Consider the following 19,251-nt stretch of genomic DNA (forward strand, 5'->3'; position numbering starts at 1 on the left):
TTCTGTTGTTCATTAAATCTAGCCACTTTTAATTCCAGTTGATATTTTGGCTTAACATGCACTATATTTTGGGGAAGAAGTTTGCTTTATGTCATAAGTATGTGGCTTTAATTAAAACCTGGACGGTTTTATTTTGGCAATTTTTAAAAAGACATCTCGTTTCTTATTATGTGTAGCCAAATGTAACTTTTTGATCATTCGTATTTGCCAAATATTAACTCAGTTGCTTTAGGCTCAGTAAGTAAGTGATGTCATAGCAGCAAGTGAGCAGGGTGGAAAATAAGAAGCTGGACTTTGTAGGAACTTTCATTCCAGTGGTGAATAATACTATCCTTTGTCTCTTCTTCCTGTTTCCATTCCTGATCATCTAACAGATAAAAATAAGTTGATTTTCTCATGCTATATAATATATTGAAAAGATTTAAATTGAATTGGTGGTTTGTATGCAGCATGCAGTACAGATGATGTTAAATGCAGGAATGCTCATAGAAGTTGAGAGCCCATTGTTAAAAGTAAACCTTGGTCTAATGCAGAGGTTTTCAAGCATTTTGGGTCCATGGCTCCCTTGACCAACTACATTCTTTCTGCTGCACCCCTGTGGGGCTCAGGAGCCCAGTTAGGTCACCCCTTGCCTGCAGAGCTGGCAGCCCCATTCCCCTTTTCAAACACCCTCCCTTGTGGATTGTTCCCTCAGCCTCCTCTCCTCTCCCCTCTCCTTGGGAGTCCTCTATGCAGCCATAGCTGCCGCCCCCGGTTTCTGACTTGCCCCCCTGCCCCAAAGAGGGATGGCTCCTCACACTGGCCCACAGGGGTCTGGGAAGCACCCCCTGGCCAGCCCCAGAGGAACCATTCGCACACAAACAGCTGTGCAAGCCTTTGGGAGGCTGAGACACGATAGGGCATCAGAGGAAGGAGGGAAGGAAAGAGGGACAGAGGCCAGTATTGTCTGTGGCACCCCTGAGCATCATTCAAGGCACACTGGTTGAAAACCACTGGTATAGTATATTAAACAATATTCTACAGTAAATGACCAGCAGTTTATCGATGTTATTTTCATTAATAATTTTTGTTACTCTTCCAGATAATCTAACATGCCTACATTCAGTTTTAATTGTCAGAGATTTGCTACATTAAATATATTACATGTGGGGATTTTAGCTGTTTAACATACAGTGTATCAATTGTAGCATGATTAATCCTGCATGCATATATATCATTATGGGTACACATGCTATAGGGAGCCTTTGTTACAGAAAAGTTTCCCTACTAAAGTGTTTTCAGTTAAGAAATGTCATAACATTTCTATTTCTCCTCTGGAAAACAGTGAAAAGGAACAGTTCCTGAATTTATATTCTGGCTGTCTAATTCTGCTTTTCAGTATGCAAAGCCTATGAAGAGCCTAGGTGTAGATAGAAGTGTCTATTGGTGATCTATTGGGGTATGATAGAGTCCCCACCCCCTTCTTCAGATATGTTAAATTTTTCTACATAAGAATCACAACTAGAGAAGGACTATCAGGTGGGGTATTATTATCTGAGGATGAAAACATGGTTCACATTCCCTATCTTTCTGAAGGTCTTATTGATAGCTATATTTGGAGTTTCCCCATAGGCCAAATTTACCTTTGTAAATTTTCCTTTTTACAGGAATACATAGCACAACTCATTTGTTTGAGACCAGCTGCCTATGTTTTATTAAGCATATCGTTCAGCTCAACAGTCACTACTACAATCTACTGTTGATGACATCCTATAATCTGTTTGATACAGATTAATCTGTAAGCGACATTTAACATGGAGGGAGCCCTAGTAGATTGGTCTAGATGGTCTCCCTTTCTTTTTCAGCTTTACATGTCAATGATTCCATTATTATTTGCTTCTGTTAGGATTCTTTGGCTTATGCAAATAGAAAGCTGGAAACAATTCCAGGTGAAAAGGTTTTAAGAGACACGAAAGAAGAACGAGATCAGCATAACCGGCTTAAGGAGATTGACCAGCAGCTGAAAAACCTGGAAGGGACTGTAAGTCTTCTAAAGTTCCCTAGTTTGCTAAAGTCAGTAGATACCAAGAAGAAGAAGAGAATGACAAAAGGTTTTGTTTTGTGTTCTTGGTAATATTATTCTGTGTTACAAAATAGATAAATTACAGTGATGCTTCTCAATTACAATATCTGTATGAAGATCAAGTACTTTCTCACTGCTTATATAAACTGGTGGGATTTTACATAACTTGCGTTATGTTAATATAAAACGAGTGCAGGTTGAATTATATTATACCATGAAGTCTAATGCTAAAAGACAGCTTTCCAAATAAACAGAGAAATCACTCCCTCTATTTCCCTTGTTCACGGTGTGCTGATGCTGACATAGCCAAAATGGCACCACCCACCCACAAGAGGCAGGCTCAGGGGAACCCCAAAGTATGCAGAAGTACAAATAAAAACAAAATATGGGCAAATAAAAGGAAAAATAAAGGGGTGGAGCCACCTCAAAAGTGGAAACCAGACTGCGCATGTTTGTACTTGATCACTTTCTACTTTTCTTGGAGGGCACATGGGGGGGGGGGAGTAACAGCACATGCAGCATCTATTCTAAATGCTGCTTTGACTTCGTCTGTGTCCCCACCTGCTGTCAAAAAATTAAACAAACTGCTTCCTCTTGGCTGCTTCACCAATTGTAAACATGTGAGTTTTCAATAATGCAGTAGCTGCCTTGCAATTGTGCAAGGAAAGGGCTGTGAGGGAGAAAGCAGGCCAGAGGACCACCAATTGGCCACTTATAATGCCCCCATGCCCCCATCACTTATTGACCCTTTAAAAGAGAGGAACAGGATTTTTTTGTTAATACTCCCTTAGGGAAGATGTTTTATGGAGCTTAGAGCTGTAGTAGCCTTTGGTTTGTGTGTTTGCACATTATGCAGACTGAAGATGTTCATTCTACCGATGGTTCCGCTCCCTGTATAAAAATAACTGCAACTAAACCAACCAATCCCACATAGTGTAAACCTGCACAGCAATAAAAGAGGTTTACAATGCAATTCTGTACACGTCTACTTAGAAGTAAGCCCCACTGAATTCAAAGGGACTTAGTCCCAGGTAAGAATGAATATGATTGCAGACTTAGCCTTCAAGGGCTCCCTCACTCCTCCAGTGTAGAAGAAGCCAGTTGGTAGAAACACCTCGTCCTGCCCCAACATTATGTAGCAAGGTATCACTAGTATGTTTTAAATGCTTTAATATCCTTTTCTTCTCAGCAGAAAGCAGTGAACTGAAACGTTGCCTCCCTTCCATAGTTTAACAGTAGTGTAGTATTGCACCTGCATTGTGTGCTTCATTTAAACATTTCTTGAAGCACTAAAAGAGACGAGGCTAATCAAACCTTCCCCTATACATATGTGCAAATTTGGTTTCTTTACTACTCCAATAGTCAGTTTTAATTTAGTTCAAACAATTTCTGACAAATTGCCTTTTCATATTCCTAGTAAGTACATGTTATGATCCATATGAACCTGGTTCCTCTTCTGATGCACTATTTCCCTCCCACAACCCATGCTTTTGCCTAGAACAATTCCTGTGAAGGCACAGATGCAGAAAATATGTTGGAGCTGAAAATCCATGTGGATATTATACCCAAAAATATATGATTCAACACACAGAGTTCTCATGAAGAGCTAATCCGGAAATGTTGTAAATATGATGGGAACATATTTCAAATGCTTTCTTGTCAGTAGTTCCACCATGTATCTGATGAAATAGGCTTCAATCTATGAAAGCATAGGTTTTAATAAAAAATAGACTTGTAACATGCTACAAGACTTTTCACTTGCAGGCTCCAAGACTAAGATGCCTCTTCACTTAAATGACTGTCCTTGTCAATGGAATGATGGTGTTAAAATAACGTACGTCAGTTTTATAGCTTCAGTTTAATAAGTTAGTTGGTAAGCTGCTCAAGAAAATAAACTCAGTCTACAACATCCCTTTCTGCCATTGACCTTTGCCTTTTGGTCACTGACCCTTGCTATTTATGGGAATACAAGTCTGGACGGGGATCTGCAGTTTGGTGGCTGGGTCTACAATAAGCAATGACTTTGGAATGCACTGGGCTACTGGTTCATTAAAATACAATGAATGTTAACAGGTCAGTTCCGAGGTCTGATTAGTACAAAACAGTTCCTTGGAATCTGCTATGGTATATACCCCCTCTTGTGCATACCAGACATTTTTTCTCTTAAGAGGATGCCCACAAGACCTTACAGGGGCAGAAACTATTCTTCACTTATTAAATGGTAAATGAATAAGCCACCTGTACTAATGCATAACCCATTGTCAGGTTGGCATTTGTTTGTATTGTGAGAAAAGGGGATAAATTGCAGGATCAACCAGATGGAAAGTCAGTCGCAACCTGTAGGGCTCTAATGCATATCCACCAACATTGCACAGATGAAAATGCTTGTAAAAGCCATTTCTCATTTGGCCTGGTTTTCACCTTCTGATCAGCTCTGTACATGTTACTAAAGGTTTGATTCCTTTTCCCGCATGCTATATTAATTTATTGTTAGCTTTAATGCTCTTTTATATAGCTAATATGGTGTTTGATCTTTATATTAAATAAGTGCTACAAAAACATAATTGTTCTAAAACTTCTTATCAACCGTTCAGAATGACCTGCTGGATGCACAAAAATGTGTGCTAATACGATTAAGTACGTCCCATCTTACTATAATATTGCAACCTATTTAATAGTATTCAAACAGAGCACCTTTGGGGTTGACTTTTTTTGTTTTTCTTTATATTGGATATGGCTTTATTTTTCTTACTTTCCCCCCAAAATTAGTCTTCCTAGTGTGCCAAAACATTAAGGCTATTCATTTCAAAACTTGAATGTTCACATACCTTGATGTTAATACATCTAGAGTTACTTAGATAGAAACAAGATGCATCCACTATCCACTCCGATATGTAACTTCTAGAGATAATGATGTAGGGGTTTAACCCTGAAGTTTGGCAGCCCTAGCAATTCAACAGCATTTTAATAAAGCAAAATAGGAATAGTGATTTAGCAAGGAGAGTTACTAGAAAAAAATGGCTCTCTCTGATAAACAGAGATAGAATACATGGAAGTGCAGGATACGTTGGCAGAATCCATTGGTTAGATCTGGGGTGGACAAGCACTTTGGTCCAGAGGGACGCATGCGGCAATAGATGGTGGGTCAGGGGCTTAAAATATAATTGGCTTCTAAGGGCTTGTTGGTGAACATGGTTGAAAAGGAATTTCCTTACAAAGAATGTCTAAAAAATTTAAATACCAAAAATACTATGGAAATTGTTGCAAATATTTTAATTGGGTCACTCAGGTCAGCTGAACTGAAATGGCTGAACTGACCTTGCCTTGCAGGGTTAGGTCCATGGGGCTGTGCTTGCAAGATTAAGTTCACCAACTGAAACCAGCCCTACACTATTTATTTTAAGAAATGTTATTAATGGCTTCATCAAAAAACCTAAGTGGTATACCCAGACATAAAATAATTATCAATAAAATACAGAAGAAACCAACAGAGTTTTAAAAACAAGTATATATGACTAAATTATGTATCTGGGCAGGCTTGCTAAAATAAAGTTCTTTTGCAGGTGCCTAAAATTTCATAATAAAGGTGCCTGCTTAATGTTAAAGACAGGGAGTTCCAAAGCAGAGCTGCTGCCAAAGATCGATTCTTCACAGATGTGAAGCAAACATTATATGGCAGATTGAAGGCGGCAAATTGGCACATTTGATGCAAGGCGATCCCTCAAGTAAACTTGTGCAAAGCTGTTAAGGGTTTATATATTACTATAATAACACACTGAACTTGGCCCGGTAACAAATAGGCAGCCTGTGCTGATATTTAATCGGAGGTATAGTATGCTGACAGGAGCTCACTCCTGTCAGTAATCATACTACCACATTCTACTACACAACTGGAGCTACTAAGATTCTAACAGTGAATTCATATCAAAAAGAAAGTTACACTATATTAACTATATTTTCGTGTGTTTATTTGTATTTTTATTCTGTTAACTGCCCTGAGAGCTACAGATGAAGGGCAGTGTACAAATTGAAAAAAATGAAATAAATATTCAGTGGGGGTTACTCCCAAGTAAGTGTAAGGGAGGAACACCAAGCCCGTGAGATGACTTGCCTAAGGCTGTCAGAGCCTCCATAGACTCCTTAAGTCCGAACCACGCCTCAAGCTATTCAGAAAGCAAGAAATACTCAAGTAAATGCAGAACAGATAACTCAAAGGAAGTCTAGCCATGGTGGGACATACAATGGGACATACTATGCAGTGCATACTGGTGCACATGCAGGTAACAGCCACAACTGACAATAGATGTGTGACAGCAAACACACAGTAAGTAGCAAACACTCCCTTTCCCTATCCTGGTGTAACTTACCAATGCTAACCATCACCTCTGCGGTGCTGCAGCCAACTTTCATCACCAAGCAGCCGCATCAGCAGCAGCTCTGCACAGCTTCAACTTCCTCAGCTGCCCAGAGCTTGAAAGCAACCCCATTGTGGCCCGCTAGTCTGCTAATTGTGAGTCGATGACCTGAACCCACATGGGACAAGGACACAAGTATATTAGGTTAATATGCTGAAAAGGCCACAACTTTATTGGTTACAGCATGTGAGAAGTATTGGCTTAGGCATTTGAAATATACTCAGAGTCGCAAAGTGATTTCATGCTCTTTATTCAGCTCATAGTGGTGAGGAGGAATGAATGAAAGTCCCCTCAAAGTATCTGCTTTATATACATTATTTACACAATGGGCTGCACATGATTGGCTAATTCCGGAATTCTACTGTAAGCCAATCAGGTTGTGGATTCACTTCTATCTGGAGCATGACTGGGTGGTTCCTGCCAACCAATCATACTGCTGCATTGTTCTAGGACCAATCAGACTGCTGCATTCTGAATCCTATTGTTCTAGGACCAATCAGACTGCTGCATTTTGGATCCTATTGTTCTAGGACCAATCAGACTGCTGCAGTTTGGATCCTATTCAACTCAGTACATAACACCATTGGATAAAACAACCTATACATGACCCCACCAGCGCAGCGGGGGTCCTTGAAGGTTAACAAACAGTGGGAGGAGCTTGTTGATGCAAATACAACTGGAAGCTTCCCCTTATGTCACCGGGGATCGTGCCATGGCCCTAGCCACCGGCAGGGCATCGGACAGGATCCACGACTGCTGGATTCCTTTAATGGAATACCCTACAAGGGGCGGGGTAGGTGATGACCAAACCCCGCCCACCAACACACGACACATATCCCAATGACTAAGCACCAATACTGGGAAAGTTGTGACGAATTGCTACGAGGTAGGCGAAAAACCAAGAGGCTGGTAGCAAGTTCACACCCAGGCCATCCTGGAAAGCTGAGATGCCTCTCCTGCTGTCTGCCACTCGCAGCAGTTTCAGGCCTGAGCCAAGCTCCAAAGCCCTGCTGTCACCGCACTGCAACTGCCTCAGGCCCTGAGTGCAGCCTGAAAGCTGTGCTGCCATTGCTACCAACTGAGTTTGGGGACGGTGGGAGGGAAAAAGAGAGGGAGAGAAGGCACAGCTGGGCCTACTTAAATTATAACTCTTGTGAAGCTGATGCTTCCTTGCCAAACATGCCGTGCCTCACAGCCGAGGCAGTTTCCCACCACCCGGTTGACAGTCACTGAGCATTCCAGACATCATTGTGGGTTTTACATGGTGCTTTTATTTGGAAAGTTAACAGCCTCCCTGTAAATTTGTTGTTTTGTGGTAGTTAGAAGGCTATCTGTCCGTTGGTGAAGCTCTTCATTATGTCGTTGGGAATAATAACAATGATTATACCATTCTTCAACTGTAATTTTGCTCCTTTCCAGCTAGCCTAATAGACTATGCAATGTATCTCTTTTGCCTCATATGTTATTGGCTTATGCAGGCTAATAGCATAATGCCTGAATTGTGGTCATTGTTCCACAGCCAACCTAGCAGTTTGAAAGCAAGTAGATAAATAGGTAGCGCTGTGGCGGGAAGGTAAACAGCGTTTTTGTGTGTTCTGGCACTCATCACGGTAGCATACGCCAATAGCAGTTTAGTCATGCTGGCCACATAACCCGGAAAGCTGTCTGTGGACAAATGTCGGCTCCCTCGGTCTGAAGCGAAATTAGGGCTACACCCTATTGTCGCCTTTGACTGGACAGAACTGTCCAGGGCTCCTTTACCTTTTACCTGTTCCACATCAGCAGGTATGCACAGACCTTTTCTTCTTGGCTGATTTTTGGCAGTAGCAGTTCTGTAGCATCGGCCATAAGATCACAACATGTTTTGTACCTTTAATTTTTAAATTTATTATTTGGTATTTCTGCATTCCAGGACCTAACCCTTTCTCACAACTATTTTCTTAACATTAAATACAAATTTAATCATTTTTTTGGTGACTTAGTGAAGACACTGTAGAGTTTCTTATGATGAACATGAATATGCCAGAGCTGGGAGGATGAGTTGTGTGAGTCATCCCATGTGTTTTTAGTAAGAAAGCTGTGATAAACAAGAATTGCTTATGTAAGTCTGTACTGTGTTTTCTTTTTATGTAGAACCCAGAACCATGTGAGAATAAAATTGGTGGCACATTGCTCCTGGAAGTAATTATTAGGATGAAAACCAAACATTCCACACATACCTTTTTGCCACAAACAATATGCATCAGGGGAAAAGAAAAGTTAACTTCTGAGCAATTATTTTATTCAGATACTTTGAAGCTACTTACAGTCATCATATTCTACATGTTGGCCCACTTCAGACATATGAAAATTAAAACATGATTTGTTTAGTACATTGACTAGGCACAAGTTTATGCTTCCACCCTAACTTTTGTATATGAAGATACAATATTTAAAGGCTTCATTCTAGGTTTGGAGTAAACAGCAATTTGTGTGAACTTGGCAAGTAATTTATTTAGTTATCCATTATTTAACACCCAATATATCAACCCAGGAAATATCCTGACTTAGTGAGCAAACCACTGTTTGTCAAGTTTAGGTGCAACCAATTGTGGTTTGTTCCTAAACAGGAATTGAAGCTTTAAATCTTTTCCTCTCAAGTAAAGTGGAGGGAAAAGCTATAATTTGTTGTTGTTTAACTGGGCCGTTGACTTTTTTTCTTTCCGTATCATTGATGAAGATATGCAATAGATGTTCAGCAAGTAACATCCCCCCCCCAATGAAATTGGTCTTGAAAGGAAGTCATTCAATGTCCATGTTAGTCTGTCTTTGGCTTTTTAACAGGCAGAAACAATCTCCACATAGAGGAAGTTGAGGCACTGGTCTCTCTTTTCTAATATGCACCTTAAGTCATGTTGTACAAGGAAGATGCTGTTATTTTTCCTCTACCACCTCCTCCACAAGGCACGGGGCAGGGAAGAATGCAAATCAGATTTTTATTCAGTGGAGGGATGCATACTCTGTAAATGTCTGAACAGAGCCTTTATGCTGCAGTGCATAAAAACAGGTTCTTTCAACCTGGTAGGTCAATTAAATTGGATTGATTTCTAGAACTCTTACACACTTCCCCTTTATTAATTGGGTTCTGAGCCTGGAACTGGTGCGTCCTAAGCAGGCTCCCAAAAGAATTTTAGAACAGCCTCAATTTATCATGCAAAGCTGGGACAATTATATTCCTTGGGATTCCAGGCATTAATTTCAAATACGTTTTAAACATGTAGCTCCCACATTAGGCCTAACTTGAGCTATTCTTTTAACATTGTAAAATTCACAATTTTTGACCCTGCCATCAGTAAATATGGTAAAGGCTTCAGATCATCTCTAGTACTTATTAGCTCTGGTTTCTCAGAATATTATTATTATTATTATTATTAAGTTGCTTTACTCATGGAAATAACTCAAAGCAACTTACAGACACAAACGGTAATCCCTTATTGTGCCAAGACTCCTGGGGTTCTCCATACTAATTCACATATAACAATGCAGTATATTAGGTTGTTAATGATAACTACCTACATATTTATAACTCAGTGGTAGTATACAAGGTTTACTTATGCAAGCTCTCAGCATTGGGGATGGGCAAGCAGCCTTCTTCTTATCCTGAAAATTAACTGGACCTTGTGAATGGTCCAATCAAACACTGAAACCCTTTGAGGATGCTCAGTTCCTTTCACTTTCCTCTAGCCCATTTCATTTTACAGTGGTACCTTGGGTTAAGTACTTAATTCGTTCCAGAGGTCCATACTTAACCTGAAACTGTTCTTAACCTGAAGACCACTTTAGCTAATGGGGCCTCCTGCTGCTGCCGCGCTGCCGGAGCCAGATTTCTGTTCTTATCCTGAAGCAAAGTTCTTAACCTGAAGCACTATTTCTGGGTTAGCGGAGTGTGTAACCTGAAGCGTATGTAACCTGAAGCGTATGTAACCCGAGGTACCACTGTATTACTCTAGTCTGATAATATTTATTGTGATGTTTTCACATAGTACTCATTTGAAACTCTGTTTGGATGCAGTTTTTAAATGCATGTGTAAATGAGCATCCTGGTTCACTTCAGTAGAGTGAAAACTCAATGCACAACAAAGAAGCTCACCTTCATTTAAGTGAATGAGAAAGGCCTCGCTGTCAGCAGTTAATTCCATCTCAGGGCTTCTGCAAGAATTATTAGATTGGGGGTGCTTTAAAAGCTACTCTAAAAATACATAAATTAATGCATTTGAGTAGTGACTTGCCACAGGTGCACAGAGGATAAAGTCACTGAGCAGGTTCTTTTTGTTAACCCATAAATATTCACCATGTCCCATTCATCAACTAGATCGAATGCAAATACAAATCAATTGTTTCTAGCGATTTTTCTACTGCTTTTGTGGTGTGTGTACTCCAGTATTCTGATGGTCAGATGGAGCTACCAGACCATAAAATCCAGCCAGCGAGAGAGTTGAAACTAAGGGGAGCTCAAGGATTTATTAAGTGATGTGAAACTCTTGTTGTTTTGTGCATGTGTTACATAATTGCTGTATATGCAAGGCTGTTAAAATACCCTGCTAGTAATAACATGCACACCATTTTATAGCTGCAAGAGGAGATAAAAGAAGTTTCTTAGTCAGCACTTCAACAATATCACAGCACATGTCAGTTTTATTATTGTGGGGCCTTCAGTTTTGGCAGATGCACACTATTCTGGGTGTAGTGTTGTAATTACCATATAAATTAAGCAGTTAAATGAGGCTGGTACAGCCTTATCCCTTCTGCCACTAACCAGATTGCCAATACGGTGCTGTGAAACAGGCATAATTCAGGCTAATTATGTTTAGAAGGCCAGAATTTGAAATGCTGGACCTTTCGTTCCATTCAAACTGGTCAAAAGTAAATTGAAGCTGTTTAGCTGCAGTGCAAACAGAAGGATCATTATTTCTGCACAACACACTGTCCATAATAGCATTCCAAGAATGGGTTTAATCCGCCCAGGTTTAATTCATAGCTGCTAATTATATTTCAGCATACATTCTTATGCTTTAAACTATGTATGTCTTTACTTTAGTGAATTGTAACTAGTTCTTAAACTGGGGAGGGGAGGGGGGACTTTCTTCTTTTTATTCTTAACAGGCTTTGTAATATTTGATGGGATTAAGCTTTTTGTTGTAGTTCAAGACACAATTGATACTTATTTTTGTCTTCACCAGCAGAGTTTGATTAGAGCATTCTGAGCAAAACCAGAGTCAAATCAAACACATTTTGGATTTTAGGTTTCTAGGCTATACTATCTTGTGTAAAGGAAAATAAATAAACTGTATTGTATTTCAAACCATAAAACGTTAGGAATTTACAGCAAAAAAGTTGTATGTTCGACTTTAGTGCCTAGGATCAACACAACACCTTTCGCTAAAAAGTTCCTGAATTATTTTACAAAAGTAGTTACTTTTCAATGATAAGAGGGTAAAGTTCATCTAAAAGAAGGTTCTAGTACCATAACTGCCAGTTTCTGCACTCTTGGCAAACCCCAAATTTAATTCTAAAAAAATTGTTTCCCAGGTAGTCTATTATTCATTTCTGATAGGCAATATGTAACTTCTGTGCCTTCATTCATATTTCCAGAATTAAACTTAGGGGATCTATTTAGCATGTCAGTCCATTTATCTGAGCACTAATCAAGTCTGATTACATCTGATCACTTGAACGGCCAAAATTTGAACATGGGGGAAGGAAAGAGAGGTTGTTTTCTTCAATTTTGTGGGTAGAATTATTAAGTCCCTATTGCATGGATAGACTGCATGGTGCCCACCAGGTGTTGGTCCATTGCAAGTCACATCAAGGACTGCCTTTCCCAAAATGAAGCAAATGTGTTCATCTGATACCCTAGTCTGTGTGACCCCTCTGAGAGAGGGATGGAGGGTGGCAATGTGAGAATGGGCCTTCTCAGCTGTGGAATGCTCTCCCCTGGGAGTCATGTCTGGCACCATCACAATCTGTTTTTAGGCTTCCTGAAAAACATATTTATTTGCCCTGGCCTTTGGAGCTTATTCCCCCCCCCCCAGTCTTTCAGTGGAGTGGGGTTCAGTTGGATCTGTTCTTTTATACATATTATTGGTGTGTATTTTGTTTGGTTTTTAATGTTTGTTTTAGTAAGCAACTAATAAGTGTAATTAACCATCATCATCATGCCTGACCATTGGCCATGTTGGCTGGGGTTGATGGGAGATGTAGTTCAGCCATTTCCAAAGTGCACAGTGTTGGTTCTGTTGCAATCATTAGAATCATTTTGGAACAGCAGACTCAAGGCTTGAACTGCAGCGTGACTTTCCAATGTTGAGAATGAGTGTGAACTTTTAATGAGTATTAATAGTGCATGAGGAAGCGGTTGTCAGGCATTTAAATATTTCTATTGAAGTTTGATATACAAATAAACAAAACAAAACAAAAATCTTAATCTCACAGTTACAGTGCTCATTATACCATCCAACTTGAAACTTGGCATTTAGCCAGGTACAGAATGTTTTTCTGAAACCAGGGCTGTACTTTCATGCTTGACCTCTCATCAGAACATTAGTCTTATGGGGGTGGGGAATGTCAATTGTTAGCAATGGTCACAGTGAAAAAGTATTTCATAGCAGGGATAATCACACATTGCCATCTTTTCATCTTTCACCCTTGAAAGTGTATTGAAAGTATTTCTGCAGAGATGATTATCCTTCGGGCCATACTGGATGTGACAATAAAGGCATATCTGCCCCAATGACAAAGATTCTGGAAATTGTAGAAAGAGGTGGATGGAGTCCAGCCTTCAGGGATTTGTGGTTGGATGGTAATGAGAAGCTGCCACTCGGTGTAAGACCAAACAAGGCTTGGGTTTTAGCACATCATTACAGAAAACAGTTGCCATGTACTGAGATGGGCATATGAATAGGCTCTTTATCATGATGGTACTTGAGTGGGTGATATTTCAAGGGCAGTGTTCACTGGTATTCCCCCCTATTTTTCAGTATTGTTTTCAGATGAGATTTTGCCTTCTTTTGAAGGGCATCCTGTTTCCTTGTTGCTGCCCCTTTTTTCTGCTTTTCTGTTTCATCAAACAGTGGCCTCCCATATACAAAACACTAGTGTACCCTACGAATGATTTAATCAGCTGCATGCTATTGATGATATGAAATCCCTTTTGTGCCTTTTAAAAAAATGCCATGTTACATAAGAATGATCATAGCCCATGGCTTTTGTTTAGTGTACATATTATAATCCAACCTCCATTGTGTGCAGCTCAATTGAGGTCTTTTCTCTCCTTCCCATCTTCCCTGCCAGACTTAACATATATGCCATGCTGTACTGTTAACTACTATAGGAGGCTTTTAGTAAGACCGGCTTTGCTCATGGGAAGAGCATGCTCCATGTATTTATTGAAGTTTTGAATGCGGGTGTGACATAATGGTTAGAGTGTGGGACTTGGACCTGGGAGAGCAGGTTCAAATCCACACTCAGCCATGAAGCTTACTGGGTGACCTTGGCCAGCCACCATCCTTTAGCCTAACCTACCTTACAGGGTTGTTGTGAAGAGAAAGGTGGTATATAAATATAATAAATAAAAATAATATTTTAAGACGTAACATCAATGCTCATGTTTACTGGGAGAGTTGTGCTTTTCAGTTGTGTTCTTGAGTATTTCAGTGTTGTTTGCCACAAAATGGTCTATTTCAGGTTAAACCCAGACAGTCCTGTGTGTACTTACTTGGGAGTAAGTTCACTGAACTCAGGAGGACTTCTCTGAGTAGACATATATTGAACTCAAATTAGTTGCATTTAGTAATGACTTTTAAGTTCAAGTAACATCTGTATCCAATCTTATCTCTCTGTAATATATATCATATGCACATGCACACACTCATAGTGGGGGGTAGATGCACATATCCTGTTACCTCTGCATAGATATTCCTCCAACTGAAATCAATATGGAAGCCAGCCTTTGTAAACTGTGGAATACTGCTCCAAAAGGTAGAGAAATAATTTGACCAGGCTTTCTGGTAATGGTTTCTGAGCTATTCTTGCTTCGTAATTTTTGAGCACGAGTATTAACAAGAAGAACCTATAGTGTTAAAACTAAATATGCAGTTTTGTTTTTGATTTTTAATTTACCATAATCTTATTATTTTCACTAATCGTATAACTTCTGGAACAGAATGTACACAAAGCATTCTCTATCCTCACACATTTCATTGTGTCCCTTCCAACTGGTGTGGTTTTAGTAAAGACGCCCTCAAGCTATAATTTGCTAGTTGACTAACTATTATAGAACATACCTACAATTCTATACTAAATTGTTCTTTTAAATCAACATTGCTGAGGAAGAACTTTGAAAACAAAATGAGTATAAGAAAATTCTGCGCACCAATAGGATCAACCTGTTGAATGACCCATTGGGCCATGTCCTTTCTGTGAGCAATTTCTCTAGGGAACATTGCCCCTCTCTTTCCTTGCCAGCTGTTGGCATTGGGCTATGTGACCCAGTTTCAGAGGTCTTTGGGGTGTTCTGTGGTGGGGAAATGGATCTCTGTGATCTTTTATTAGTTCAGCTTGTTTTTATATAATGAGTAGAATTTCTCTATTACTTTGACTACACTTTCTATGCTGTCTTGGAGAACGGATTATGCACAACTACTCATTCAACAGCAGAAACAGCCTTTAGACAATCCTTCAGTGAAAATGAAGAAGAAACAAAGAGTGTAGACTGCAAAACTCTCTCTTCTCCCCCACTTCCCCCCTTTTTTGGTAGCTAGTTGAAATTGTTGAATTTAAAAAGTTAATTATTGTAACAGGGTGAATTAGCTAGAAATTGCCTACAGGAGCCACCACATTTTAAAAGACAGTGCAATTAAACATTAACACAAACTTAATAAATGGATACCCCCTGCGAGGAGTTAATCTAGGCTACAAATGCTGCAACCTGTAATATAAGCATTTCCAGTGAAATCTTATGCAACTGGGATGACAGTTGATGAATTATTTTTGCCTCAATAGTTATGCAATCTTTACCTGTAGTTTTGCTTATTTCAATGAATGCAGCTTGCAAATCATTAAACCTAGATTGCTTTCAACACCTGCACTGAAAATATTGCTTTATAGCAGAAAAGTGGGGGTGGGGGGAAGGAATGTGTATGGGAGGGAAATAGAATGAACCAAAGCATGGTAGAATGATAACAGGGGTTTGGATGAGTGACAGCTTTTTTTCAGGGCAGGAGTCACAATCCAAGTTGAGGAAAAATCACCATGGGCTGTTTGAGGCTATTTATATATAATGTCCATGGGTTCAGGCATCCAGCTAAAAAGAAGAGGGTGACTGACAGTTGCCCTTCAAAGGATCTCACTTTCAGTGCCAGTCAACTGACTGGCGCTGAGAGTGAGTCCCTTTGAAGTTGCCTGTTCAACTGACAGTTGGGCGGCCCTGCGTACCTGTCCGAGTTGGCCCATGGGGGGTTGGGGAGGTAAAGATCCTGGACCCCATTTCACAGCCCTGAACTAAGAGATATATGACTAGGAAGTGTCTGAAAGAGAAACAATAGCTTCAGTAGGAAGGTGGTTTTCAAGACAGCTGTCTACCCAACCACAAGTTTATTTTCCCATCTCTTTATAACTGGCTTCGTTACAAGTCTAGTCCAATTTTCTAACATAGCCATGTGGGTTATTTGAGGTCTTCGGGGGTGGGGAAGAGAAGGGGGTAATTGTTATGTGGCCTACCCTCCTTCCACTCCAGTTTGCTAATTTAAAGATAGTGTGCAATGCCTTCTAAGTGTTGATGCGTTTGTGCCTGAGTTATGAGCCACCTGCTTTCTTGTTGATTGCAAGCATCCCTTCTTCACATAGACACTTATTCACCTGCATGGTCTCATAACGCTACCAAGCAGGTTATTAAATGCAAGGTTGCTTTCATTATCAGTCATAGAAAATAAACAAGGTCCCTTCCTCCCCTCCCAGTTCGTTGGCGACTGACAGCTGTGAGATAATCTTTCAAAATATAATGTTTTCAATTTTGCAAAAGAAATCATTAAAGAGAGCGCAGAAAACATCTTCAACAACTTCACGTGGCCGTTTCTATTTTGTAATCATTTTTATTTTGCAGTCATTTTTTGCAGTTCTCCACTGAGATTACAGCAGGAGACAGCTGTATATTCTTTTTAAAGGAAAACTCCTTAACAAAAGTGTTTATCCAAAAAGAATCTGAGGAAGCCTTGTTTTCAACAGAGAAAAGGCAGTGTGAGCCAATTCAAACATTATGTTAATATGTACTCATTAAATTGTGATATGTGAATTAGGGGAACTGGCATTTGGGAATATGTTAATTATACAGGTAAACTAATCAGAGCGGCAGGACTGCTTACAGTTCTCTTTTGAATGTTAGCATGTAGAAAAAAGACTCCAAAATACAAATCACATTTTCAGATACATTCACAATGGAAGAGTTGGGCAAGGAATGAACTTTCTTAAGTTGTAGTGGTGTCGAATAGTATGTTAGAATGAATGCTACAGTAAAAATTCAGTTCATAGAATATTCTAATGGAGTTAGCGACCTTTGTTTTTCAAGTGTTCAGAAGCATAAAAGTGGTTGTGGCTATTTAAAAATAATAATTACAAAACCACATGGTGGTCATGTGGGAGGGGGTGGTCACAAAAATATTTTGGCATTGCAGTATTACAGTGAGGTACCTGTTTGTGTATTGGACAAAAAAACCCCACACCCATTTGCATGCCATGACACCATAGTGGACAATTGATAGGAACAGTCAATTATTTTTTAAAAAATAAGAATAAATCTAACTACCTTGACAAATGTTGAATGGTATTGCGCCCCCCCCCCCGCAAAAAAAGGTATTGTGGTGCCATGGTTTAGCCATCCCTACTAGTAGGCTAAGAAATATATAATTGGTTCTAGTATATGTTGAAGCATATTGTGACAGGAAGGCACAAAAACCTCTGGAGCATATCTGTGATTAAAGGTAAAGGTACCCCTGCCCGTACGGGCCAGTCTTGACAGACTCTAGGGTTGTGCACTCATCTCACTCTAGAGGCCGGGAGCCAGCACTGTCCGCAGACACTTCCGGGTCACGTGGCCAGCGTGACGAAGCTGTTCCGGCGAACCGGCACCAGAGCAGCACACGGAAACGCCGTTTACCTCCCCGCTATACCGCGGTACCTATTTATCTGCTTGCACTTAAGGGTGCTTTCGAACTGCTAGGTGGGCAGGAGCTGGGACCGAACGACGGGAGCTCACCCCGCTGCAGGGATTCGAACAGCCGACCATGCGATTGGCAAGTCCTAGGTGCTGAGGTTTTACCCACAGCGCCACCCGCATCCCCATATCTGTGATTATGCATCTATAACTCAGTACAGCTTTCTCAATTCTAACTTGTGAGACACTAGACAAAATATTGAACTGATTATGCTTGTCAGCTTTGACAAGCAGTTTAAATTTACTTTATTTACATTGGCAGTATATTGGAAAGAAAACCCACAGGGTTCTCTGAACACTAGTATGGTATATGGCAAACTTAACTGAAGTTAAGCAGGTCAGGATCTGGTAAGTGTCTGGATGGTACCACCTGAAACATCCCATCAAATATGCTGCCTGGAGTTCCATAGAAGAAAACATAAATGTAACAAATAAATAGAAAAATGTAGCAGTGCGATCAAAAATTCTCATTACACTTTGAAAGAAAAATTGTATCAAAATAGATTTCCTTTCTGTAACACAATAACAGTGCAGTCCTATGCAAGTCTACTCCGAAGGAAGTTCCATTGAGTTCCTCTCTCCAACAAACTTCAAAATCTCAACAAATTTTGAGGGATAGATTTCAGTATATTTAACATTTCCACAGTATTATTAAAAACTTATGTTTATCCATCCCAATCAGAGAAAACGCTAAGCTATATTTATTTATATTTTTAAGTTTAAATTTTGGTCTTTCTTTAATGTATCTAGAATAACCATTATCTTCTTTCCCTTCAAGTGCCAAGCAGTTTATTCTCTCTCTCTGTCTTTCTCTCTCTCTCTCTGTCTCTCTCTTGACACTTAGAATGGCACACTATGCTTTATCAGTCTGATTAAAAACAGACAAAGCCAGCAAACTCAAAGTATTTCCATACATCTTGATAAATGTGAAGTAAGAGCATGACTCTCAGAGGTATTTGCACATGGGCAGTGTACTTCATCACATCGTATTTTTACAAACGACATCATGCAAACTCCCGATAAATACAATCTGTGACTTTTGCCACATTTAGGTAAGGTCAGGCTAAGGGGCAGATCAGAAAATTAAACGTGTGGAAACTAGTCTAGACATAAATATCTCTATCTGTGACCTAATTCTATTCAAGCGTGTAATTTATGTGTGATTTTCAGATGCCTTAAAAAAAGGGGGGGGGTCTCTACCAAGGTTTCTACCCCACCTTCCCGAAAGCTAAGCAGAGCAGACTTTCTATTTTCCTTCTGCTGCGTGTTAAATAAGGCAGTGCAATGGAGGTCAAGTATCTTTCTAGCAAAGGGCAATATCCCTGTAGTCACATTACCTTTCAAAGCAAATGTGTGATATCTAAAACAAATGTGTAATATCTGTTCTTCGTAATCCTGTCTAAAGGCACTGGATAGTATATTATTCAGAGACAATAGGGACTTGGAGTCAAAACCCGACATTTTCCGCTGGCTAAGCAGTGACTGCAAGCAAGTATCTGGCAGAGTGTTTTGCCTCTTCTCACTAGTTG

The 19,251-nt window shown here is 39.9% G+C and overlaps 1 protein-coding gene across 3 annotated transcripts in view; it reads left to right on the forward strand.

The window, feature by feature from the left end:
• Positions 1-19,251, forward strand: part of FSIP1 (fibrous sheath interacting protein 1) — a 95,662-nt gene that overhangs the window by 24,090 nt on the left and 52,321 nt on the right. For all 3 annotated transcript variants that reach the window (XM_083614907.1, XM_083614906.1, XM_083614905.1), the window contains exon 11: positions 1,886-2,020. In XM_083614907.1, coding sequence (XP_083471033.1) covers positions 1,886-2,020 — 135 coding nt within the window. The remainder of the gene's footprint in view (positions 1-1,885; positions 2,021-19,251) is intronic.

This window comes from Podarcis filfolensis (assembly GCF_964270895.1).
Source record: "Podarcis filfolensis genome assembly, chromosome: 1".
Lineage (NCBI taxonomy): Eukaryota > Metazoa > Chordata > Lepidosauria > Squamata > Lacertidae > Podarcis > Podarcis filfolensis.